The sequence below is a fragment of the Nerophis lumbriciformis genome, linkage group LG02 (genome assembly GCF_033978685.3).
Source record: "Nerophis lumbriciformis linkage group LG02, RoL_Nlum_v2.1, whole genome shotgun sequence".
In the NCBI taxonomy this organism is placed as follows: domain Eukaryota; kingdom Metazoa; phylum Chordata; class Actinopteri; order Syngnathiformes; family Syngnathidae; genus Nerophis; species Nerophis lumbriciformis.
In genome coordinates this window covers 211,853-239,248 of record NC_084549.2, presented here as the reverse complement: position 1 = coordinate 239,248, position 27,396 = coordinate 211,853, and the positions used below count along the sequence as shown (strand labels likewise).

At 43.5% G+C, this 27,396-nt stretch overlaps 1 protein-coding gene across 1 annotated transcript in view; it reads left to right on the top strand.

Annotated features, from left to right (window-relative positions):
• Nucleotides 1-27,396, top strand: part of LOC133577041 (ryanodine receptor 2-like) — a 194,230-nt gene that overhangs the window by 138,149 nt on the left and 28,685 nt on the right. Inside the window, exons 76-89 of the mRNA XM_061930583.2 lie at nt 1,377-1,473; nt 2,678-2,778; nt 5,845-5,896; nt 7,700-7,747; nt 7,856-7,955; nt 11,251-11,330; nt 11,514-11,590; nt 11,652-11,725; nt 14,250-14,330; nt 20,973-21,061; nt 21,126-21,254; nt 21,317-21,421; nt 25,530-25,611; nt 25,675-26,837. Coding sequence (XP_061786567.1) covers nt 1,377-1,473; nt 2,678-2,778; nt 5,845-5,896; nt 7,700-7,747; nt 7,856-7,955; nt 11,251-11,330; nt 11,514-11,590; nt 11,652-11,725; nt 14,250-14,330; nt 20,973-21,061; nt 21,126-21,254; nt 21,317-21,421; nt 25,530-25,611; nt 25,675-26,837 — 2,278 coding nt within the window. The remainder of the gene's footprint in view (nt 1-1,376; nt 1,474-2,677; nt 2,779-5,844; nt 5,897-7,699; nt 7,748-7,855; nt 7,956-11,250; nt 11,331-11,513; nt 11,591-11,651; nt 11,726-14,249; nt 14,331-20,972; nt 21,062-21,125; nt 21,255-21,316; nt 21,422-25,529; nt 25,612-25,674; nt 26,838-27,396) is intronic.

Here is a 27,396-nt window from a genome sequence, read left to right as displayed (position 1 = left end):
TACATGTAGAAGCCTTCATTAATTCACACCTGGTGGTGGTAAGCTACTTTCATAGCCACAGCTGCCCTGGGGTAGACTGACGGAAGCGGCCCCTCCGACCACCACCTATCATTCATCATTCAGTTCACCCGTGTGAGTGGCACCGAGGGCAAAGGGTGAAGTGTCCTGCCCAAGGACACAACGGCAGCGATTTTGGATGGTAAGAGGCGGGGAGCGAAGCTGCAACCCTCAGGTTTCTGGCACGGTTGCTCTACCAACTACGCCATGCCGCCCCATCCCGCCTCTTAAAAGGAATGAAGGGGTAAACATGAGGAATATGAAAGAAATGCCTAATAAAGTGTAAGAAAAGAGTGCAAAGGGTGAAAATGTAAACAGAGAAAGTATTTTCTGCAGGTTTAGTAGCAGGAAGTTACAGCTGTGCTCTAAAGGGTGAGCATGGCTAAGGTGGTGTGGTATTAGTGGTCTTACCATTTAGGGAACACAATGGTCTGACTACGGTCCTTTTTCAAAAAATCCATAAAACTGCCATAATGTCCAGGTGACCTTTGACCAGCGCTCATTTTTACATTCTCTTATGATTTCTTGCCAAGAATCAAGCACAAGACGAGATCTAGTTGATGCTCTCACTGATCACTGATCACTTCTGATTTCATGCCAAGAATCAAGCACAAGACGAGATCTAGTTGATGCTCCCACTGATCACTTCTGATTTCATGCCAAGAATCAAGCACAAGACGAGATCTAGTTGATGCTCCCACTGATCACTGATCACTTCTGATTTCATGCCAAGAATCAAGCACAAGACGAGATCTAGTTGATGCTCCCACTGATCACTGATCACTTCTGACTTCATGCCAAGAATCAAGCACAAGACGAGATCTAGTTGATGCTCCCACTGATCACTGATCACTTCTGACTTCATGTCAAGAATCAAGCACAAGACGAGATCTAGTTGATGCTCCCACTGATCACTGATCACTTCTGACTTCATGCCAAGAATCAAGCACAAGATGAGATCTAGTTGATACTCCCACTGATCACTGATCACTTCCTGCAACTTAGATCACTTCTGCTTGCTTCCCACCAACAATCCAGTCTTCTAGTTACTGACATGTTTGTGTCAATATATGTTGATAATGTTTCATGGCTCAGCCCTCATGGAAACTTCAAGAAAGAAGAAAATGCACATGGAGGTGGTAAGCTACCAAGTATTAGACTTTGCAGCAAACAACAAGCGCTTTTGGCAACCCCCGTTTCAATTTCCTTTTTTATGCCGCCTGATTTAGAAAACCTTTTTGATGTTGTTTGCATATTGATGATTGATGATTGAGAAAGGGAAGAAGGCAGCTGTCAATCATCTCATCTTGACTTTGCAGGCACAGAGCCGTCAACCTCTTCCTGCAAGGCTACCGTCAGTCCTGGATAGCAGCTGAGGACAAGACTCTGGAGGAGAGCCTCGTGGACCACTTAGCTGTGAGTGCTATAATAACATACATTATTAGAACATACATTATTATAACATACATTATTATAACATACATTATTATAACATACATTATTATTAACATGCTGTTATACATTATTATAACATACATTATTATTAACATGCTGTTATACATTATACATTATAACATACATTATTATTAACATGCTGTTATACATTATTATAACATACATTATTATTAACATGCTGTTATACATTATTATAACATACATTATTATTAACATGCTGTTATACATTATTATAACATACATTATTATTAACATGCTGTTATACATTATTATAACATACATTATTATTAACATGCTGTTATACATTATTATAACATACATTATTATTAACATGCTGTTATACATTATTATAACATACATTATTATTAACATGCTGTTATACATTATTATAACATACATTATTATTAACATGCTGTTATACATTATTATAACATACATTATTATTAACATGCTGTTATACATTATTATAACATACATTATTATTAACTTGCTGTTATACATTATTATAACATACATTATTATTAACATGCTGTTATACATTATTATAACATACATTATTATTAACATGCTGTTATACATTATTATAACATACATTATTATTAACATGCTGTTATACATTATTATAACATACATTATTATTAACATGCTGTTATACATTATTATAACATACATTATTATTAACATGCTGTTATACATTATTATAACATACATTATTATTAACATGCTGTTATACATTATTATAACATACATTATTATTAACATGCTGTTATACATTATTATAACATACATTATTATTAACATGCTGTTATACATTATTATAACATACATTATTATTAACATGCTGTTATACATTATTATAACATACATTATTATTAACATGCTGTTATACATTATTATAACATACATTATTATTAACATGCTGTTATACATTATTATAACATACATTATTATTAACATGATGTTATACATTATTATAACATACATTATTATTAACATGCTGTTATACATTATTATAACATACATTATTATTAACATGCTGTTATACATTAGCTGTGAGTGCTATAATAACATGCTATTATACATTTATAATAGAAATGGGACTCTTTGCTTTGTGTATGTGTTGATTGTGCGCATCACACTTTATCACCTCCATCTTGTCATTGAGGGTGTGAAGGGCCTGACTGGAGAAGAGAGAAGGGCCAAGATGATGGATCCACTCCTCCAGCTCATCACTTTCTTCAGTCGAAGCGCTTTGACAGCAAGAAGGTGTGCTCATCATCTCTACAGCTTTTCTATTAGAGGTGTAAAGGAACTTTATTATTAGAACTTTACTATTAGAACTTTACTATTAGAGGTGTAAAGGAAATTTATTATTAGAACTTTACTATTAGAACTTTACTATTAGAGGTATAAAGGAACTTTACTATTGGAACTTTACTATTAGAACTTTACTATTAGAACTTTACTATTAGAGGTGTAAAGGAACAGCCAGGCTAACCAGACGGGCCCCCCAGGTGCTTTTTTGCAGCAAATTCTTTAGATCTCTAGAGCAAAGTCACCACACTTTTTGACTCAGGGGCCTCATTGGGTTCAAACAATTTGGTCGGGGACCAGGCTGTTTATGTATATATATATATGTACTGTATATATACTGTATATATACTGTATGTATGTATATATAAATTATTTACAGATAAAAACAGTTGACACTCTGTAGCACGAGTGCAATGATGTCATGTTATTGATGTTATTGATGGAAAAATGCATTTGTAGACAAAATGATTTGCCTGAGCGGCTAGGAGACCACGAGAGGAACAAACAGTAGAAAATGGATTAGAAAGGACAAATAAACAAAATAAACAAATCCCCATAAAAAAAAAAAAATGGGGGTCTGGACCACCTCTCTTAGCGCATGGACCACCTCTCTTAGTGCATGGACCACCTCTCTTAGTGCCTGGAACACCTCTCTTAGTGCGTGGACCACCTCTCTTAGTGCATGGACCACCTCTCTTAGTGCATGGACCACCTCTCTTAGTGCATGGACCACCTCTCTTAGTGCATGGACCACCTCTCTTAGCGCATGGACCACCTCTCTTAGTGCATGGACCACCTCTCTTAGTGCATGGACCACCTCTCTTAGTGCATGGACCACCTCTCTTAGTGCATGGACCACCTCTCTTAGTGCCTGGACCACCTCTCTTAGTGCATGGACCACCTCTCTTAGTGCATGGACCACCTCTCTGAGTGCATGGACCACCTCTCTTAGTGCATGAACCACCTCTCTTAGTACATGGACCACCTCTCTTAGTGCATGGACCACCTCTCTTAGTACATGGACCACCTCTCTTAGTGCATGGACCACCTCTCTTAGTACATGGACCACCTCTCTTAGTGCATGGACCACCTCTCTTAGTGCATGGACCACCTCTCTTAGTGCATGGACCACCTCTCTTAGTACATGGACCACCTCTCTTAGTGCATGGACCACCTCTCTTAGTACATGGACCACCTCTCTTAGTGCATGGACCACCTCTCTTAGTGCATGGACCACCTCTCTTAGCGCATGGACCACCTCTCTTAGTGCATGGACCACCTCTCTTAGTGCATGGACCACCTCTCTTAGTGCATGGACCACCTCTCTTAGTACATGGACCACCTCTCTTAGTGCATGGACCACCTCTCTTAGTACATGGACCACCTCTCTTAGTGCCTGGACCACCTCTCTTAGTGCATGGACCACCTCTCTTAGTGCATGGACCACCTCTCTTAGTGCCTGGACCACCTCTCTTAGTGCATGGACCACCTCTCTTAGTGCATGGACCACCTCTCTGAGTGCATGGACCACCTCTCTTAGTGCATGGACCACCTCTCTTAGCGCATGGACCACCTCTCTTAGTGCATGGACCACCTCTCTTAGCGCATGGACCACCTCTCTTAGCGCATGGACCACCTCTCTTAGCGCATGGACCACCTCTCTTACTGCATGGACCACCTCTTTTAGTGCATGGACCACCTCTCTTAGTGCCTGGACCACCTCTCTTAGTGCATGGACCACCTCTCTTAGTGCATGGACCACCTCTCTTAGTGCCTGGACCACCTCTCTTAGTACATGGACCACCTCTCTTAGTGTCTGGACCACCTCTCTTAGTGCATGGACCACCTCTCTTAGTGCATGGACCACCTCTCTTAGTGCATGGACCACCTCTCTTAGTGCATGGACCACCTCTCTTAGTGCGTGGACCACCTCTCTTAGTGCATGGACCACCTCTTTTAGTGCGTGGACCACCTCTCTTAGTGCCTGGACCACCTCTCTTAGTGCATGGACCACCTCTCTTAGTGCATGGACCACCTCTCTTAGTGCGTGGACCACCTCTCTTAGTGCATGGACCACCTCTCTTAGTGCGTGGACCACCTCTCTTAGCGCCTGGACCACCTCACTTAGCGCATGGACCACCTCTCTTAGTGCATGGACCACCTCTCTTAGTGCATGGACCACCTCTATTAGTGCATGGACCACCTCTCTTAGTGCATGGACCACCTCTCTTAGTGCATGGACCACCTCTCTTAGTACATGGACCACCTCTCTTAGTGCCTGGACCACCTCTCTTAGTGCCTGGACCACCTCTCTTAGTGCATGGACCACCTCTCTTAGTGCATGGACCACCTCTCTTAGTGCATGGACCACCTCTCTTAGTGCGTGGACCACCTCTCTTAGTGCATGGACCACCTCTTTTAGTGCGTGGACCACCTCTCTTAGTGCCTGGACCACCTCTCTTAGTGCATGGACCACCTCTCTTAGTGCATGGACCACCTCTCTTAGTGCGTGGACCACCTCTCTTAGTGCATGGACCACCTCTCTTAGTGCGTGGACCACCTCTCTTAGCGCCTGGACCACCTCACTTAGCGCATGGACCACCTCTCTTAGTGCATGGACCACCTCTCTTAGTGCATGGACCACCTCTATTAGTGCATGGACCACCTCTCTTAGTGCATGGACCACCTCTCTTAGTGCATGGACCACCTCTCTTAGTACATGGACCACCTCTCTTAGTGCCTGGACCACCTCTCTTAGTGCCTGGACCACCTCTCTTAGTGCATGGACCACCTCTCTTAGTGCATGGACCACCTCTCTTAGTGCCTCACCTTCTTGTTTGCTGGCAGACAGCCTGCTTCTTCACTTGCATGTGGGAAATAAGGAAGGCAGTATGTGGTAAATAAGGAAGGCAACAAGTGGTAAATAAGGAAGGCAACATGTGGGAAATAAGGAAGGCAACATGTGTCCTTTCAAGCCAACTAATATGTCATGTGATATGTCCTATCTTTTCTTCTCAGTGGTCTTGGAAGTGACTGGCTCTATCTGTCCTACGTGGAGATCATGGCCAAGGTATGCATAGAAAACCAAAAGCCCTTTTCCACCGCAGGAACTTTTTCAGGAACTTCCTTACTTACCCGGATAAATAAAGTTCCCCCTGTGTTTCCACCAAAAACTACCCGGGTAGATTTAGTTCTTCAGGAATCTTCCAGAGTTCCTCCTAGCTAGGTGGGACTTTTCCAAGCGACCAGGATCCTTTTCGGGGGCGGGCTGTTCTGTCGATCACTGATTGGTTGAACTCAGTTGGTTCCTAAAACTTACTTTTCAAAGCCACGACCGCCTTTGGAATATACTTCTTTATTTCTTATTTCTTGTGTGTTTCTATAACAACTAACTTGACAACGGAGAGAAAGAAGAACAAAAGGAACTTTTGACTTGTAGGAACTTTAGTGCTGAAGAAGGCTGATCAGTGGAACTATCTTGCAGTGTTTTTAAACTACATGCACTTTATTCTTGTTTAGTCCTTTTTACTAACTTCATTTTATTACGTGAAGTAGATGGACTCTTTTAAACGTATTTACTGAGGAGTATGAAGCCTGACTCGAAGCAACGACCTCAGCTGCTTACTACTCGGACTTTGTTGGATAAATGTGAAATAAAGGAGGCAGCACACCAGGTAAATAACATCAAATATTAACTATTGACTTTATTACTTGTTGTAAAAGTAGTCAGTGACGCTCCATTTGTGTTGTTATTAGCCTCAACCCCAGTCAACTGAATGCTAATGCTAACAAGCTAACGCTAAAGCCGATGTGTTCGTGTTGTTGGCATGAGATAAAAACTGACATGTATTATTTATATATTGTTTTTTACATATAAACACTGACATGTATTATTTATATATATATTTTTTTACAGATAAACACTGACATGTATTATTTATATTTTGTTTTTTACAGTTAAACACTGACATATATTATTTATATATTGTTATTTACAGATAAACAATGACATTTATTAGTTATATATTGTTATTTACAGATAAACACTGACATTTATTATTTATATATTGTTATTTACAGATTTAACACTGAAATGTATTATCTATATGTTGTTATTTACAGATAAACACTGACATGTATTATTTATATATTGTTATTTACAGATAAACACTGACATGTCAATCAATCATCAATCAATGTTTAATTATATAGCCCTAAATCACAAGTGTCTCAAAGGGCTGCACAAGCCACAACAACATCCTCGGTACAGAGCCCACATAAGGGCAAGGAAAAACTCACCCCAGTGGGAAGTCGATGTGAATGACTATGAGAAACCTTGGAGAGGGCCGCATATGTGGGTAAACACCCCCTCTAGGGGAGATCGAATGCAATGGATGTCGAGTGGGTCTGACATAATATTGTGAGAGTCCAGTCCATAGACATGTATTATTTATATATTGTTATTTACTGTTGAAATGGTGAAATGGACCAAAAGGAATCACCTGACTTCATGAATTCATCATTTACTGAGAGGATGACTTTCTGACTGTTGGACATTGCGGACAAAATACTTTTTATGAACAATTCTGTCCACTTTATTTTGTAAATCATATTGTTTTGTACATGATTGCTTTGTCTTTCAATTCCATGGCTTCAGTTTAGAGGAAATATAGTAAACCACGCCTGCGTACGTCATCAGCCTGATTTGTAGAAACTACCTGAACTTTGGTGGAAACAAACCACATACTTCTACAGGAACACAGTTCCAGGAACCAGAGGTTCCAGGAACCAACAGTTCAGTGAAAAAGGGCCAAAAGGGGATTTTGAAGTCTTGGTGGTCGTCAATGTTGTCACCACAAGTTTGCCATTGCAGAGTTGCCACAGAGAAGACGACCAGCAACAGGAGGTGGAAAGTTTTGAAGTGAGTCTTTTCTGTCAAGTTCTTCTTCTTCTTCAGGATAGCAAACATTACCATCTGACTTTAGGGGTAGCATCAAAAAGCTCCAATAAAACAGCTGTTGTGTTCCAGGAGAAGGAGATGGACAAACAGAAGCTGCTCTACCAGCAGGCCAGGCTGCATGTCCGTGGAGCGTCAGAGATGGTCCTGCAGAGCATTAGTGCCAGCAAAGGTAGTTGACAAGCAAGTCCTGCAGAGCATTAGTGCCAGCAAAGGTAGTTGACAAGCAAGTCCTGCAGAGCATTAGTGCCAGCAAAGGTAGTTGACAAGCAAGTCCTGCAGAGCATTAGTGCCAGCAAAGGTAGTTGACAAGCAAGTCCTGCAGAGCATTAGTGCCAGCAAAGGTAGTTGACAAGCAAGTCCTGCAGAGCATTAGTGCCAGCAAAGGTAGTTGACAAGCAAGTCTTGTAGAGCATTAGTGCCAGCAAAGGTAGTTGACAAGCAAGTCTTGCAGAGCATTAGTGCCAGCAAAGGTAGTTGACAAGCAAGTCTTGCAGAGCAGCAAAGGTAGTTGACAAGCAAGTCTTGCAGAGCATTAGTGCCAGCAAAGGTAGTTGACAAGCAAGTATTGCAGAGCAGCAAAGGTAGTTGACAAGCAAGTCCTGCAGAGCATTAGTGCCAGCAAAGGTAGTTGACAAGCAAGTCTTGCAGAGCATTAGTGCCAGCAAAGGTAGTTGACAAGCAAGTCTTGCAGAGCATTAGTGCCAGCAAAGGTAGTCGACAAGCAAGTCCTGCAGAGCAGCAAAGGTAGTTGACAAGCAAGTCCTGCAGAGCATTAGTGCCAGCAAAGGTAGTTGACAAGCAAGTCTTGCAGAGCATTAGTGCCAGCAAAGGTAGTTGACAAGCAAGTCCTGCAGAGCAGCAAAGGTAGTTGACAAGAAAGTCGTGCAGAGCAGCAAAGGTAGTTGACAAGCAAGTCTTGCAGAGCATTAGTGCCAGCAAAGGTAGTCGACAAGCAAGTCCTGCAGAGCAGCAAAGGTAGTTGACAAGCAAGTCCTGCAGAGCATTAGTGCCAGCAAAGGTAGTTGACAAGCAAGTCTTGCAGAGCATTAGTGCCAGCAAAGGTAGTTGACAAGCAAGTCCTGCAGAGCAGCAAAGGTAGTTGACAAGAAAGTCGTGCAGAGCAGCAAAGGTAGTTGACAAGCAAGTCTTGCAGAGCATTAGTGCCAGCAAAGGTAGTCGACAAGCAAGTCCTGCAGAGCAGCAAAGGTAGTTGACAAGCAAGTCCTGCAGAGCATTAGTGCCAGCAAAGGTAGTTGACAAGCAAGTACTGCAGAGCAGCAAAGGTAGTTGACAAGAAAGTCGTGCAGAGCAGCAAAGGTAGTCGACAAGCAAGTCCTGCAGAGCAGCAAAGGTAGTTGACAAGCAAGTCCTGCAGAGCATTAGTGCCAGCAAAGGTAGTTGACAAGCAAGTCCTGCAGAGCAGCAAATGTAGTTGACAAGCAAGTCGTGCAGAGCAGCAAAGGTAGTTGACAAGCAAGTCCTACAGAGCAGCAAAGGTAGTTGACAAGCAAGTCCTGCAGAGCAGCAAAGATAGTTGACAAGCAAGTCCTGCAGAGCAGCAAAGGTAGTTGACAAGCAAGTCCTGCAGAGCAGCAAAGATAGTTGACAAGCAAGTCATGCAGAGCAGCAAAGGTAGTTGACAAGCAAGTCCTACAGAGCAGCAAAGGTAGTTGACAAGCAAGTCCTACAGAGCAGCAAAGGTAGTTGACAAGCAAGTCATGCAGAGCAGCAAAGGTAGTTGACAAGCAAGTCCTGCAGAGCAGCAAAGATAGTTGACAAGCAAGTCGTGCAGAGCAGCAAAGGTAGTTGACAAGCAAGTCCTACAGAGCAGCAAAGGTAGTTGACAAGCAAGTCCTACAGAGCAGCAAAGGTAGTTGACAAGCAAGTCATGCAGAGCAGCAAAGGTAGTTGACAAGCAAGTCCTGCAGAGCAGCAAAGATAGTTGACAAGCAAGTCCTGCAGAGCAGCAAAGATAGTTGACAAGCAAGTCATGCAGAGCAGCAAAGGTAGTTGACAAGCAAGTCCTGCAGAGCAGCAAAGATAGTTGACAAGCAAGTCGTGCAGAGCAGCAAAGATAGTTGACAAGCAAGTCATGCAGAGCAGCAAAGGTAGTTGACAAGCAAGTCCTGCAGAGCAGCAAAGATAGTTGACAAGCAAGTCGTGCAGAGCAGCAAAGATAGTTGACAAGCAAGTCGTGCAGAGCAGCAAAGGTAGTTGACAAGCAAGTCCTACAGAGCAGCAAAGGTAGTTGACAAGCAAGTCCTGCAGAGCAGCAAAGATAGTTGACAAGCAAGTCATGCAGAGCAGCAAAGGTAGTTGACAAGCAAGTCCTGCAGAGCAGCAAAGATAGTTGACAAGCAAGTCCTGCAGAGCAGCAAAGATAGTTGACAAGCAAGTCATGCAGAGCAGCAAAGGTAGTTGACAAGCAAGTCCTGCAGAGCAGCAAAGATAGTTGACAAGCAAGTCGTGCAGAGCAGCAAAGATAGTTGACAAGCAAGTCATGCAGAGCAGCAAAGGTAGTTGACAAGCAAGTCCTGCAGAGCAGCAAAGATAGTTGACAAGCAAGTCGTGCAGAGCAGCAAAGATAGTTGACAAGCAAGTCGTGCAGAGCAGCAAAGATAGTTGACAAGCAAGTCGTGCAGAGCAGCAAAGGTAGTTGATAAGCAAGTCGTGCAGAGCAGCAAAGGTAGTTGACAAGCAAGTCATGCAGAGCAGCAAAGATAGTTGACAAGCAAGTCATGCAGAGCAGCAAAGGTAGTTGACAAGCAAGTCCTGCAGAGCAGCAAAGATAGTTGACAAGCAAGTCGTGCAGAGCAGCAAAGATAGTTGACAAGCAAGTCGTGCAGAGCAGCAAAGGTAGTTGATAAGCAAGTCGTGCAGAGCAGCAAAGATAGTTGACAAGCAAGTCGTGCAGAGCAGCAAAGGTAGTTGATAAGCAAGTCCTGCAGAGCAGCAAAGGTAGTTGACAAGCAAGTCGTGCAGAGCAGCAAAGGTAGTTGACAAGCAAGTCGTGCAGAGCAGCAAAGGTAGTTGATAAGCAAGTCCTGCAGAGCAGCAAAGGTAGTTGACAAGCAAGTCGTGCAGAGCAGCAAAGGTAGTTGACAAGCAAGTCATGCAGAGCAGCAAAGGTAGTTGACAAGCAAGTCGTGCAGAGCAGCAAAGATAGTTGACAAGCAAGTCCTGCAGAGCAGCAAAGGTAGTTGACAAGCAAGTCATGCAGAGCAGCAAAGGTAGTTGACAAGCAAGTCGTGCAGAGCAGCAAAGGTAGTTGACAAGCAAGTCGTGCAGAGCAGCAAAGGTAGTTGACAAGCAAGTCGTGCAGAGCAGCAAAGGTAGTTGACAAGCAAGTCCTGCAGAGCAGCAAAGGTAGTTGACAAGCAAGTCAAAGTGTCACTTAGACATTTTGCTGTGATGCGTTTAAAGCTGTGCTGTGTTTTGATTGTGATGATTTGACGTCTCGTCAGGAAGTTTGTGCTCCATGATCGCTCCAACACTCCAGCTGGGCATCGCACTTCTCAACGGAGGGAACGCCGCCGTTCAGCAGGTGCATTGTGGCGCTGATCTCATCCTCTCAACTTGTCTTCTGAAACTTAGTCTGAGAACTTAGTGAAAAAGCCGATGAAGCGTAATAATGTTCCTGTCACAGTCCACTTCCAAATTGAGTGTGACAGGTGGTTGTAGTGAAGCGTCACACCTGCCTTAATCACACCTGGCTGGCTTCTCATAGAAAATGCTGGATTATCTGCGACAGCGACGTGACGTTGGCTTCTTTCAGAGCATGGCTGGACTGGTGCAGGCCTGCAGGTGAGTCAGCTCCACTCAGTCTTTGCTGCCACACCACTCATTCTGACACTCACATTTCCAGTGTGCTGGATTTAAACGCTTTTGAGAGGCAGAACAAAGCTGAAAGATTAGGCATGGCCCTGGATGACAGCTCAGGTAACCCTTTAACACTATGTTCCATACTTTCTCATCCTTTCCATCCACCTTCTAACACACTATATTCCATACTTTCTCATCCTTTCTATCCACCTTTTAACACACTATATTCCATACTTTGTCATCCTTTCCATCCACCTTTTAACACACTATATTCCATACTTTGTCATCCTTTCCATCCACCTTTTAACACACTATATTCCATACTTTGTCATCCTTTCCATCCACCTTTTAACACACTATATTCCATACTTTGTCATCCTTTCCATCCACCTTTTAACACTATATTCCATACTTTGTCATCCTTTCCTTCCACCTTTTAACACACTATATTCCATATTTTCTCATCCTTTCCATCCACCTTTTAACACACTATATTCCATACTTTGTCATCCTTTCCATCCACCTTTTAACACACTATATTCCATACTTTATCATCCTTTCCATCCACCTTTTAACACACTATATTCCATACTTTGTCATCTTTTCCATCCACCTTTTAACACACTATATTCCATACTTTGTCATCCTTTCCATCCACCTTTTAACACACTATATCCCATACTTTGTCATCCTTTCCATCCACCTTTTAACACTATATTCCATACTTTGTCATCCTTTCCATCCACCTTTTAACACACTATATTCCATACTTTGTCATCCTTTCCATCCACCTTTTAACACTATATTCCATACTTTGTCATCCTTTCCATCCACCTTTTAACACACTATATTCCATACTTTGTCATCCTTTCCATCCACCTTTTAACACACTATATTCCATACTTTGTCATCCTTTCCATCCACCTTTTAACACACTATATTCCATACTTTGTCATCCTTTCCATCCACCTTTTAACACTATATTCCATACTTTGTCATCCTTTCCTTCCACCTTTTAACACACTATATTCCACATTTTCTCATCCTTTCCATCCACCTTTTAACACACTATATTCCATACTTTGTCATCCTTTCCATCCACCTTTTAACACACTATATTCCATACTTTGTCATCCTTTCCATCCACCTTTTAACACACTATATTCCATACTTTGTCATCCTTTCCATCCACCTTTTAACACACTATATTCCATACTTTGTCATCCTTTCCATCCACCTTTTAACACACTATATTCCATACTTTGTCATCCTTTCCATCCACCTTTTAACACACTATATCCCATACTTTGTCATCCTTTCCATCCACCTTTTAACACTATATTCCATACTTTGTCATCCTTTCCATCCACCTTTTAACACACTATATTCCATACTTTGTCATCCTTTCCATCCACCTTTTAACACACTATATTCCATACTTTGTCATCCTTTCATCCACCTTTTAACACACTATATTCCATACTTTGTCATCCTTTCCATCCACCTTTTAACACTATATTCCATACTTTGTCATCCTTTCCTTCCACCTTTTAACACACTATATTCCACATTTTCTCATCCTTTCCATCCACCTTTTAACACACTATATTCCATACTTTGTCATCCTTTCCATCCACCTTTTAACACACTATATTCCATACTTTGTCATCCTTTCCATCCACCTTTTAACACACTATATTCCATACTTTGTCATCCTTTCCATCCACCTTTTAACACACTATATTCCATACTTTTTCATCCTTTCCATCCACCTTTTAACACACTATATTCCATACTTTGTCATCCTTTCCATTCACCTTTTAACACACTATATCCCATACTTTGTCATCCTTTCCATCCACCTTTTAACACTATATTCCATACTTTGTCATCCTTTCCATCCACCTTTTAACACTATATTCCATACTTTGTCATCCTTTCCATCCACCTTTTAACACACTATATTCCATACTTTGTCATCCTTTCCATCCACCTTTTAACACACTATATTCCATACTTTGTCATCCTTTCATCCACCTTTTAACACACTATATTCCATACTTTGTCATCCTTTCCATGCACCTTTTAACACTATATTCCATACTTTGTCATCCTTTCCTTCCACCTTTTAACACACTATATTCCACATTTTCTCATCCTTTCCATCCACCTTTTAACACACTATATTCCATACTTTGTCATCCTTTCCATCCACCTTTTAACACACTATATTCCATACTTTGTCATCCTTTCCATCCACCTTTTAACACACTATATTCCATACTTTGTCATCCTTTCCATCCACCTTTTAACACACTATATTCCATACTTTTTCATCCTTTCCATCCACCTTTTAACACACTATATTCCATACTTTGTCATCCTTTCCATCCACCTTTTAACACACTATATCCCATACTTTGTCATCCTTTCCATCCACCTTTTAACACTATATTCCATACTTTGTCATCCTTTCCATCCACCTTTTAACACACTATATTCCATACTTTGTCATCCTTTCCATCCACCTTTTAACACACTATATTCCATACTTTGTCATCCTTTCCATCCACCTTTTAACACACTATATTCCATACTTTCTCATCCTTTCCATTTTTTCACCTTTCCACCTTTTCCCCAGGAGAGAAGGTGATGCGTGATGAACATGTGACCTGTGATCTATTCCGCTTCCTGCAGCTGCTGTGTGAAGGACACAACACAGGTAGGAAGGACACAACACAGGTAAGAAGGACACAACACAGGTAGGAAGGACACAACACAGGTAGGAAGGACACAACACAGGTAGGAAAGACACAACACAGGTAGGAAGGACACAACACAGGTAGGAAGGACACAACACAGGTAGGAAGGACACAACCCAGGTAGGAAAGACACAACACAGGTAGGAAGGACACAACACAGGTAGAAAGGACACAACACAGGTAGGAAGGACACAACACAGGTAAGAAGGACACAACACAGGTAGGAAGGACACAACACAGGTAGGAAGGACACAACCCAGGTAGGAAAGACACAACACAGGTAGGAAGGACACAACACAGGTAGGAAAGACACAACACAGGTAGGAAGGACACAACACAGGTAGGAAGGACACAACACAGGTAGGAAGGACACAACCCAGGTAGGAAAGACACAACACAGGTAGGAAGGACACAACACAGGTAGGAAGGACACAACACAGGTAGGAAGGACACAACCCAGGTAGGAAAGACACAACACAGGTAGGAAGGACACAACACAGGTAGAAAGGACACAACACAGGTAGGAAGGACACAACACAGGTAAGAAGGACACAACACAGGTAGGAAGGACACAACACAGGTAGGAAGGACACAACACAGGTAGGAAGGACACAACACAGGTAGGAAGGACACAACACAGGTAGGAAGGACACAACCCAGGTAGGAAAGACACAACACAGGTAGGAAGGACACAACACAGGTAGAAAGGACACAACACAGGTAGGAAGGACACAACACAGGTAGGAAGGACACAACCCAGGTAGGAAGGACACAACACAGGTAGGAAAGACACAACACAGGTAGGAAGGACACAACCCAGGTAGGAAAGACACAACCCAGGTAGGAAGGACACAACACAGGTAGGAAGGACACAACACAGGTAGGAAGGACACAACACAGGTAGGAAAGACACAACACAGGTAGGAAGGACACAACACAGGTAGGAAGGACACAACCCAGGTAGGAAGGACACAACACAGGTAGGAAGGACACAACACAGGTAGAAAGGACACAACACAGGTAGGAAGGACACAACACAGGTAAGAAGGACACAACACAGGTAGGAAGGACACAACACAGGTAGGAAGGACACAACACAGGTAGGAAGGACACAACACAGGTAGGAAGGACACAACACAGGTAGGAAGGACACAACACAGGTAGGAAGGACACAACACAGGTAAGAAGGACACAACACAGGTAGGAAGGACACAACACAGGTAAGAAGGACACAACACAGGTAAGAAGGACACAACACAGGTAGGAAGGACACAACACAGGTAAGAAAGACACAACACAGGTAGGAAGGACACAACACAGGTAGGAAGGACACAACACAGGTAGGAAGGACACAACACAGGTAGGAAGGACACAACCCAGGTAGGAAAGACACAACCCAGGTAGGAAGGACACAACACAGGTAGGAAGGACACAACACAGGTAGGAAGGACACAACACAGGTAGGAAAGACACAACACAGGTAGGAAGGACACAACACAGGTAGGAAGGACACAACACAGGTAGGAAGGACACAACCCAGGTAGGAAAGACACAACACAGGTAGGAAGGACACAACACAGGTAGAAAGGACACAACACAGGTAGGAAGGACACAACACAGGTAAGAAGGACACAACACAGGTAGGAAGGACACAACACAGGTAGGAAGGACACAACCCAGGTAGGAAAGACACAACACAGGTAGGAAGGACACAACACAGGTAGGAAAGACACAACACAGGTAGGAAGGACACAACACAGGTAGGAAGGACACAACACAGGTAGGAAGGACACAACCCAGGTAGGAAAGACACAACACAGGTAGGAAGGACACAACACAGGTAGGAAGGACACAACACAGGTAGGAAGGACACAACCCAGGTAGGAAAGACACAACACAGGTAGGAAGGACACAACACAGGTAGAAAGGACACAACACAGGTAGGAAGGACACAACACAGGTAAGAAGGACACAACACAGGTAGGAAGGACACAACACAGGTAGGAAGGACACAACACAGGTAGGAAGGACACAACACAGGTAGGAAGGACACAACACAGGTAGGAAGGACACAACCCAGGTAGGAAAGACACAACACAGGTAGGAAGGACACAACACAGGTAGAAAGGACACAACACAGGTAGGAAGGACACAACACAGGTAGGAAGGACACAACCCAGGTAGGAAGGACACAACACAGGTAGGAAAGACACAACACAGGTAGGAAGGACACAACCCAGGTAGGAAAGACACAACCCAGGTAGGAAGGACACAACACAGGTAGGAAGGACACAACACAGGTAGGAAGGACACAACACAGGTAGGAAAGACACAACACAGGTAGGAAGGACACAACACAGGTAGGAAGGACACAACCCAGGTAGGAAGGACACAACACAGGTAGGAAGGACACAACACAGGTAGAAAGGACACAACACAGGTAGGAAGGACACAACACAGGTAAGAAGGACACAACACAGGTAGGAAGGACACAACACAGGTAGGAAGGACACAACACAGGTAGGAAGGACACAACACAGGTAGGAAGGACACAACACAGGTAGGAAGGACACAACACAGGTAGGAAGGACACAACACAGGTAAGAAGGACACAACACAGGTAGGAAGGACACAACACAGGTAAGAAGGACACAACACAGGTAAGAAGGACACAACACAGGTAGGAAGGACACAACACAGGTAAGAAAGACACAACACAGGTAGGAAGGACACAACACAGGTAGGAAGGACACAACACAGGTAGGAAGGACACAACACAGGTAGGAAGGACACAACCCAGGTAGGAAAGACACAACCCAGGTAGGAAGGACACAACACAGGTAGGAAGGACACAACACAGGTAGGAAGGACACAACACAGGTAGGAAAGACACAACACAGGTAGGAAGGACACAACACAGGTAGGAAGGACACAACCCAGGTAGGAAGGACACAACACAGGTAGGAAGGACACAACACAGGTAGAAAGGACACAACACAGGTAGGAAGGACACAACACAGGTAAGAAGGACACAACACAGGTAGGAAGGACACAACACAGGTAGGAAGGACACAACCCAGGTAGGAAGGACACAACACAGGTAGGAAGGACACAACACAGGTAGGAAGGACACAACACAGGTAGGAAGGACACAACACAGGTAAGAAGGACACAACACAGGTAGGAAGGACACAACACAGGTAAGAAGGACACAACACAGGTAAGAAGGACACAACACAGGTAGGAAGGACACAACACAGGTAAGAAAGACACAACACAGGTAGGAAGGACACAACACAGGTAGGAAGGACACAACACAGGTAGGAAGGACACAACACAGGTAGGAAGGACACAACACAGGTAGGAAGGACACAACACAGGTAGGAAGGACACAACACAGGTAGGAAAGACACAACACAGGTAGGAAGGACACAACACAGGTAAGAAGGACACAACACAGGTAGGAAGGACACAACACAGGTAGGAAAGACACAACACAGGTAGGAAGGACACAACACAGGTAGGAAAGACACAACACAGGTAGGAAGGACACAACACAGGTAGGAAAGACACAACACAGGTAGGAAAGACACAACACAGGTAGGAAGGACACAACACAGGTAGGAAGGACACAACACAGGTAGGAAGGACACAACACAGGTAGGAAGGACACAACACAGGTAGGAAGGACACAACACAGGTAGGAAGGACACAACACAGGTAGGAAGGACACAACACAGGTAGGAAGGACACAACACAGGTAGGAAAGACACAACACAGGTAGGAAGGACACAACACAGGTAGGAAGGACACAAGACAGGTAGGAAAGACACAACACAGGTAGGAAAGACACAACACAGGTAGGAAGGACACAACACAGGTAAGAAGGACACAACACAGGTAGGAAAGACACAACACAGGTAGGAAGGACACAACACAGGTAGGAAGGACACAACACAGGTAGAAAGGACACAACACAGGTAGGAAGGACACAACACAGGTAAGAAGGACACAACACAGGTAGGAAGGACACAACACAGGTAGGAAGGACACAACACAGGTAGGAAAGACACAACACAGGTAGGAAGGACACAACACAGGTAGGAAAGACACAACACAGGTAGGAAGGACACAACACAGGTAGGAAGGACACCACACAGGTAGGAAGGACACAACACAGGTAAGAAGGACACAACACAGGTAGGAAGGACACAACACAGGTAAGAAGGACACAACACAGGTAGGAAAGACACAACACAGGTAGGAAGGACACAACACAGGTAGGAAAGACACAACACAGGTAGGAAGGACACAACACAGGTAGGAAAGACACAACACAGGTAGGAAGGACACAACACAGGTAGGAAAGACACAACACAGGTAGGAAGGACACAACACAGGTAAGAAGGACACAACACAGGTAGGAAAGACACACAACAGGTAGGAAGGACACAACACAGGTAGGAAGGACACAACACAGGTAGGAAGGACACAACACAGGTAGGAAAGACACAACACAGGTAGGAAGGACACAACACAGGTAGGAAAGACACAACACAGGTAGGAAGGACACAACACAGGTAGGAAAGACACAACACAGGTAGGAAGGACACAACACAGGTAGGAAGGACACAACACAGGTAGGAAGGACACAACACAGGTAGGAAGGACACAACACAGGTAGGAAGGACACAACACAGGTAGGAAAGACACAAGACAGGTAGGAAAGACACAACACAGGTAGGAAAGACACAACACAGGTAGGAAGGACACAACACAGGTAAGAAGGACACAACACAGGTAGGAAAGACACAACACAGGTAGGAAGGACACAACACAGGTAGGAAGGACACAACACAGGTAGGAAAGACACAACACAGGTAGGAAAGACACAACACAGGTAGGAAAGACACAACACAGGTAGGAAGGACACAACACAGGTAAGAAGGACACAACACAGGTAGGAAAGACACACAACAGGTAGGAAGGACACAACACAGGTAGGAAGGACACAACACAGGTAGGAAGGACACAACACAGGTAGGAAAGACACAACACAGGTAGGAAGGACACAACACAGGTAGGAAAGACACAACACAGGTAGGAAGGACACAACACAGGTAGGAAAGACACAACACAGGTAGGAAGGACACAACACAGGTAGGAAGGACACAACACAGGTAGGAAGGACACAACACAGGTAGGAAGGACACAACACAGGTAGGAAGGACACAACACAGGTAGGAAAGACACAACACAGGTAGGAAAGACACAACACAGGTAGGAAAGACACAACACAGGTAGGAAGGACACAACACAGGTAAGAAGGACACAACACAGGTAGGAAAGACACACAACAGGTAGGAAGGACACAACACAGGTAGGAAGGACACAACACAGGTAGGAAGGACACAACACAGGTAGGAAAGACACAACACAGGTAGGAAGGACACAACACAGGTAGGAAAGACACAACACAGGTAGGAAGGACACAACACAGGTAGGAAAGACACAACACAGGTAGGAAGGACACAACACAGGTAGGAAGGACACAACACAGGTAGGAAGGACACAACACAGGTAGGAAGGACACAACACAGGTAGGAAGGACACAACACAGGTAGGAAGGACACAACACAGGTAGGAAAGACACAAGACAGGTAGGAAAGACACAACACAGGTAGGAAAGACACAACACAGGTAGGAAGGACACAACACAGGTAAGAAGGACACAACACAGGTAGGAAAGACACAACACAGGTAGGAAGGACACAACACAGGTAGGAAGGACACAACACAGGTAGGAAAGACACAACACAGGTAGGAAAGACACAACACAGGTAGGAAGGACACAACACAGGTGATTGCTTCTCCCACACTCTCTACCACTTTAATCAACTCTTAGCACTTTTACAATTGACTCACAGGATTTTATTGTTGTATATAAATTATTGTATTTTTGTTGTATATATATATATTATTGTATTATTGTTGTATGTATATTATTGTATTATTGTTGAATATATATATTATTGTATTATTGTTGTATATATATTATTGTATTATTGTTGTATATATATATTATTGTATCATTGTTGTATATATTATGCGGGGTGTCCAAAGTGAGGCCCGGGGGCCATTTACGGAATAGAGCTTCTTATTTTCCCAGCCTGTGACATTTAGCACAGCTTGCATACGACTAAAATCAAGAGTAAGATGACTAATTCTGTGTTATTATTTGAGTGAGTGGGCCCCGGGCCCCCCTGTAGTGGAAAAGTTGGGCCCCGAGGTCAAAAAGGTTAGGAACCCCTACTCTATAATCTATAAACACATAACTAGGGTGAAGGTGTTGTATCTCACCTTCTGCCCAAATGTAGCTGGGATAGGCTCCAGCACACTCGCGACCCAGAGAGGGACAAGCAGTAGCAAATGGATGGATGGATGGTCATAACTTGACTTACGTTTGATGTTATTTAATAAAGAAAGCGTTGAAAATGTTGCTGGGTTATTTGTGTATGAAGGCCTGGGGAGAAAAAGTTTGGACACCCCTGATTTAACACCTTTGTGGACTTTTTTCACATAAAAGCAATTATGTGTTTTAGATTTCCAGAACTACTTGCGAACACAGAGCGGCAACAACACCACTGTCAACATGATCATTTCCACCGTGGATTACCTGCTGAGAATCCAGGTGAGACTCCAACTCAACAACCAGCAGTTTGCTGGGAGAAAACACTTCATGTCCTTCTCTTCAGGAGTCCATCAGCGACTTCTACTGGTTCTACTCTGGCAAGGACGCCATCGACGCTCAAGGCCAACGCAACTTTTCCAAGGCCATCAGAGTGTCCAAGCAGGTGTTCAACACGCTCACGGAGTACATACAGGTGGGACTTTCTTCAAGGCTTCTTGGTGTCCAGGAAGTCATTCCTCACATGGTGACTTGCAGGGACCGTGCAGTGGAAACCAGCAGAGTCTGGCTCACAGTCGCCTGTGGGACGCCGTGGTGGGCTTCCTTCACGTCTTTGCTCACATGCAGATGAAGCTCTCACAGGTAGGTGACATTGCTTCTGCAACTCTGTACGTCTAAAGGTCTCCTGCTATGTAAAAGTCATGTTTGTCAGCTTCATCTGATCCTTTGCTCCACTTTTGAGAGAGGAGGCACAAAAACACTCATTTTAAAGTTCTATGACTTGCCCCTTGGTAGATAAGTTCTATGACCTGCCCCTTGGTAGATAAGTTCTATGACCTGCCCCTTGGTAGATAAGTTCTATGACCTGCACCTTGGTAGATAAGTCCTATGACCTGCCCTTTGGTAGTTAAGGTTTATGACCTGCCCCTTGGTAGATAAGGTCTATGACCTGCACCTTGGTAGATAAGTTCTATGACCTGCACCTTGGTAAATAAGTTCTATGACCTGCCTTGGTAGATAAGTTCTATGACCTGCACCTTGGTAGATAAGTTCTATGACCTTCCCCTTGGTAGATAAGTTCTATGACCTGCACCTTGGTAGATAAGTTCTATGACCTGCCCCTTGGTAGATAAGTTCTATGACCTGCACCTTGGTAGATAAGGTCTATGACCTGCCCCTTGGTAGATGAGTTCTATGACCTGCCCCTTGGTAGATAAGTTCTATGACCTGCACCTTGGTGGATAAGTTCTATGACCTGCCCCTTGGTAGATAAGGTCTATGACCTGCCCCTTGGTAGATAAGTTCTATGACCTGCACCTTGGTAGATAAGTTCTATGACCTGCACCTTGGTAGATAAGGTCTATGACCTGCCCCTTGGTAGATGAGTTCTATGACCTGCCCCTTGGTAGATAAGTTCTATGACCTGCACCTTGGTAGATAAGTTCTATGACCTGCCCCTTGGTAGATAAGCCTACCACTTCACAGAGGACAGCATTGTTCAAAAAAGCATTTAACATTGAAAATGAATCATGAACGAAAAGGAGCAGAAAGAAGTCCAAGGTACATCTATTCATACATCAGCGTTGGTGCGGGGGCTCAAAAACCTTGAAAATGCTTGGATTTGAATGTTGTGTTTTCAAGGTTTGAAAAATGCTGGAGTTTTGGGGTTGAAGTTCTTGGAAATGTTCATCATATTTCTCAGCAGTCTGACTCAATAGACTAATTATAAAATAGAAACAAATTAAATAGGTTTCTTTAAAAATGAAAGCTACACGCTTGATCTGTTGGCTTTGCACGAGCCCTTACATTAGGTTGTTGCCATGTTGTGTCGCCCCCTAGAGGACAGTGGTGCATCGCTCCGTCATCTTGTCCTTTTCAAGTACAAACTTTGGATAAAACCTGCACCAAATCCACCTGTAGCCTGCTGCAAAGTACGCAACAAGGAAATCCAGCTTGTCACAATGGGAGAGTCGGCTCTCCTGCCATGAGGTGGTGACTTGTCCAGGGTGTACCCCGCCTTCCGCCCTAATGCAGCTGAGATAGGCTCCAGCACCCCCCGCGACCCTGAAAGGGACAAGCAGTAGAAAATGGATGGATGGAGAGTCAGCTCTCTGGAGTCATATGTAAGATAAGCCACAGAGATTACTAGCCCTACAAGTTAACTAGCGTTAGCTAAAGTTTTGTTTTCTAAACTTTTGGTACATGCTAGACCAGCGCTAGATGACATGTTCATTACAGACAGTTATTACCAGTTATGAAAGGAAAAAAGACAGTTTTTATCAATGATAAATTATAATGTTAAGAACTTTCCTCAACTAAAAATGGATGGATGTTAGATCATAGCCACAGTTCTAATGCTAGATGTTAGATCATAGTCACAGTTCTATTGCTAGATGTTAGATCATAGCCACAGTTCTAATGCTAGATGTTAGATCATAGCCACAGTTCTAAGGCTAGATGTTAGATCATAGCCACAGTTCTAAGGCTAGTGTTAGATCATAGCCACAGTTCTAAGGCTAGATGTTAGATCATAGCCACAGTTCTAAGGCGAGATGTTAGATCATTGCCACAGTTCTAATGCTAGATGTTAGATCATAGCCACAGTTCTAATGCTAGATGTTAGATCATAGCCACAGTTCTAATGCTAGATGTTAGATCATAGCCACAGTTCTAATGCTAGATGTTAGATCATAGCCACAGTTTTAAGGCTAGATGTTAGATCATAGCCACAGTTCTAAGGCGAGATGTTAGATCATTGCCACAGTTCTAATGCTAGATGTTAGATCATAGCCACAGTTCTAATGCTAGATGTTAGATCATAGCCACAGTTCTAATGCTAGATGTTAGATCATAGCCACAGTTCTAAGGCGAGATGTTAGATCATAGCCACAGTTCTAAGGCTAGATGTTAGATCATAGCCACAGTTCTAATGCTAGATGTTAGATCATAGCCACAGTTCTAATGCTAGATGTTAGATCATAGCCACAGTTCTAAGGCTAGATGTTAGGTCATAGCCACAGTTCTAAGGCTAGATGTTAGATCATAGCCTTTGATTGATTGATTGATTGAGACTTTTATTAGTAGATTGCACAGTGAAGTACATATTCTGTGCAATTGACCACTAAATGGTAACACCCCAATAAGTTTTTACACTTCTTTAAGTCGGGGTCCACTTAAATTGATTCATGATACAGATATATACTATCAGATATACTATCATCATAATACAGTCATCACACAAGAGAGACAGAGAGAGAGAGAGAGAGAGAGAGAGAGAGAGAGAGAGAGAGAGAGAGAGAGAGAGAGAGAGAGAGAGAGAGAGAGAGAGAGAGAGAGAGAGAGAGAGAGAGAGAGAGAGAGATCAGAAGGCATAAGAAAAATATCTGCATTTGATTATTTACATTTGATTATTAACAATCCGGGGAGGGTGTTAGTTTAGGGTTGTAGCTGCCTGGAGGTGAACTTTTATTGCGGTTTTAAAGGAGGATAGAGATGCACTTTCTTTTATACCTGTTGGGAGTGCATTCCACATTGATGTGGCATAGAAAGAGAATGAGTTAAGACCTTTGTTAGATGGGAATCTGGGTTTAACGTGGTTAGTGGAGCTCCCCCTGGTGTTGTGGTTATGGCGCTCATTTACGTTAAGGAAGTAGTTTGACATGTACTTGGGTATCAGGGAGGTGTAGTGGATTTTATAGACCAGGCTCAGTGCAAGTTGTTTTACTCTGTCCTCCACCCTGAGCCAGCCCACTTTGGAGAAGTGGGTAGGAGTGAGGTGTGGAGGTCTAGAAGTAATCTGACTAGCTTGTTCTGGGATGTTTGGAGTCTAGATTTGAGGGTTTTGGAGGTGCTAGGGTACCAGGAGGTGCATGCGTAATGGAAAAAGGGTTCTAAGTTCTAAGGCTAGATGTGCTAATGAAAGGTGACTGAGGTGTTGTGAAACAAACAAAATAGTTTCCTTTCATTTATTATCCTTATATTCATGTGGAACAGTTTTGTTAATAAATCAGTGGAATTGACATTTTGAGGGTGCGTGTATTTATATCACATTATGCACAAACACACTGTGGATCAAACCATGCTGTTCCATGTCATTGAGTCAATCCATGCTGTTCAGAATCAGAATCAGAAATACTTTATTAATCCCCGAAGGGAATTACAATTTTCAGCACAATCCAATTCAAGATCAGACAAACATTACAGGGAGACAGAACAGGATCAAACATTACATGGAGACAGAACAGGATCAAACATTACAGGGAGACAGAACAGGATCAAACATTACAGGGAGACAGAACAGGATCAAACATTACAGGGAGACAGAACGGGATTGCTGACGGATCTGCCAACTTCCGGCGCCCCTTACAAAAAAGGTGAGATACAGGTAAACAATGGTGGTGGTGGGGGGCTGGAATCGGTCTAAGCCTGGGCCCCTGGAGAGGGGGTCCAAACTGAGGCCAAGGGAAAAAACAACTCATAGCCATAGCACACATCCCTCTTACATGTGTGTCATTGAACATATACGTATATATATATATATATATATATATATATATATATATATACACACTTCAATCCAATATGTTAGATCTGATCAACAAAGAAGACTTTCAAATGCTTTAAATTGCATTATCAAGGTGATAATGATTATGGACATTTCTACTATTTAGTGCATGATGAAAAGTATTATAATATGGAACTTTTGAAATGTTAGGGTTTGCAGGATGGCTCCAGTTGTTTATCTTTGCAGGACTCAAGGCAGATTGATCTCCTCAAGGAGCTGATGGACTTACAAAAAGACATGGTTGTGTTCTTGCTCTCCATGCTAGAAGGTCAGCCTTTCTTTGCAAGCACCCGTGAGTGAATGTTAGAGAATGTTTTCACTTCCCCTCCAGGCAACGTGGTCAATGGAACCATCGGTAAACAGATGGTGGACATGCTGGTGGAATCCTCCAGCAATGTGGAAATGATCCTCAAGTTTTTTGACACGTTCCTCAAACTCAAAGACCTGACGTCCTCCGACATCTTCCGAGAGTACGACCCCGATGGCGAGGGATGCGTCACGAGGAAGGACTTCCAGAAAGCCATGGAGAGTTCCAAGCAGTTCTCACAAGCCGAGACCCAGTTCCTCCTCTCCTGCATCGAGACCGACGATAGGGAAGTCCTGGATTACCAGGCTTTTGTGGATCGCTTCCACGAGCCCGCCAAAGACATCGGCTTCAGCGTCGCCGTTCTGCTCACTAATTTGTCCGAACACATGCCCAAGGATTTAAGGCTGAGGGCGTTCCTGGAGCTGGCCCAGTCCGTCTTGACTTACTTCCAGCCCCACTTGGGCCGCATCGAGATCCTTGGCAGCGGGAAGCGCATGGAGAGGGTCTACTTTGAGATCAGCCAGTCCAGCCGCACGCAGTGGGAGAAGCCGCAGGTCAAGGAGTCCAAGCGGCAGTTCATTTTCGACGTGGTCAACCAAGGCGGAGAAAAGGAGAAAATGGAGATGTTTGTCAACTTCTGTGAGGACACCATCTTCGAGATGCAGCTGGCAGCACAGATCTCTGGCTCTGACGGCGGAGAGCGGCATGCTGGAGAGGAGGAAGAGAATGAGATGTGGGTCATGTCTCTACTTTCTGTCAAAAAGCTGAGGGCTGTCACAAAAATGAGCGTGAAAGATGTCGCCGGCCTCCTCAGAGTCCTGCTGACGGCTGTGCTGCGCTGCGGCGGCCTCGTCGCTAGCAGCGTCCTGCACCTGCTCTACGTGGCCTTGCTTGACGGCGGCCTGGTAGAAGGAGCCAAGAGCGTGACCCTGGCTGACCTGCTGGGTGGTCTTGTGGAGCCCACCCTTGATGAGGTGGCAGAGGCAACCAGCGCAGTGAGGAGACACTCGGCCCTGCGGAGACAAAGTGGGCAGGCGGCAGCTGTGACCTCCGCCAGGGAGACGGATGTGCTGTCGGACGTATTCGGCCTCCAAGTGAGAAAGGATGGAGGTCAATACAGACTGGCCATGCAAGACAGTCTGAGTCACTCCTTGGTGGCCACCGCCGCTGCTTGCTCTGAGGGGACGGTAAGTCTTCTTGGAAGTACAAAATATTTCTTTGCTGATTGGCTTTACTGTTAATGTCAACAAAGAGCTTGATGTTACCCAACAAGAGCAGGCTTTTTTATTGCCGTATCTCCGTTGTTGTTGTCAAAGGTCACACAAAGACACAATTGTACTAAACACAAATCAAATTTTCCCATCAAAAATAATGTCAATCTGTTCAGGACACCGTATATATATATATATATATATATACCTATATATATATATATATATATATATATATATATATATATATATATATATATATATATATATATATATATAGTATTATTTTTTTAATATATATATTTATTGAATTTTTAAAAATATACAGTTGCCAGAAATACAATCAATAACATTTCAAATGTTCTCTTAACCCCCAAACAAGTAAGTCACAAAAATACCTTGAAAATCATTTTTTACCTTGAAAGACATTTTTAACCTTGAAAAAAAATTTTACCTTGAAAATCATTTTTAACCTTGAAAAAATGTTTTTACTTTAAAATTTTTTTTTACCTAGAAAATCATTATTTACCTTGAA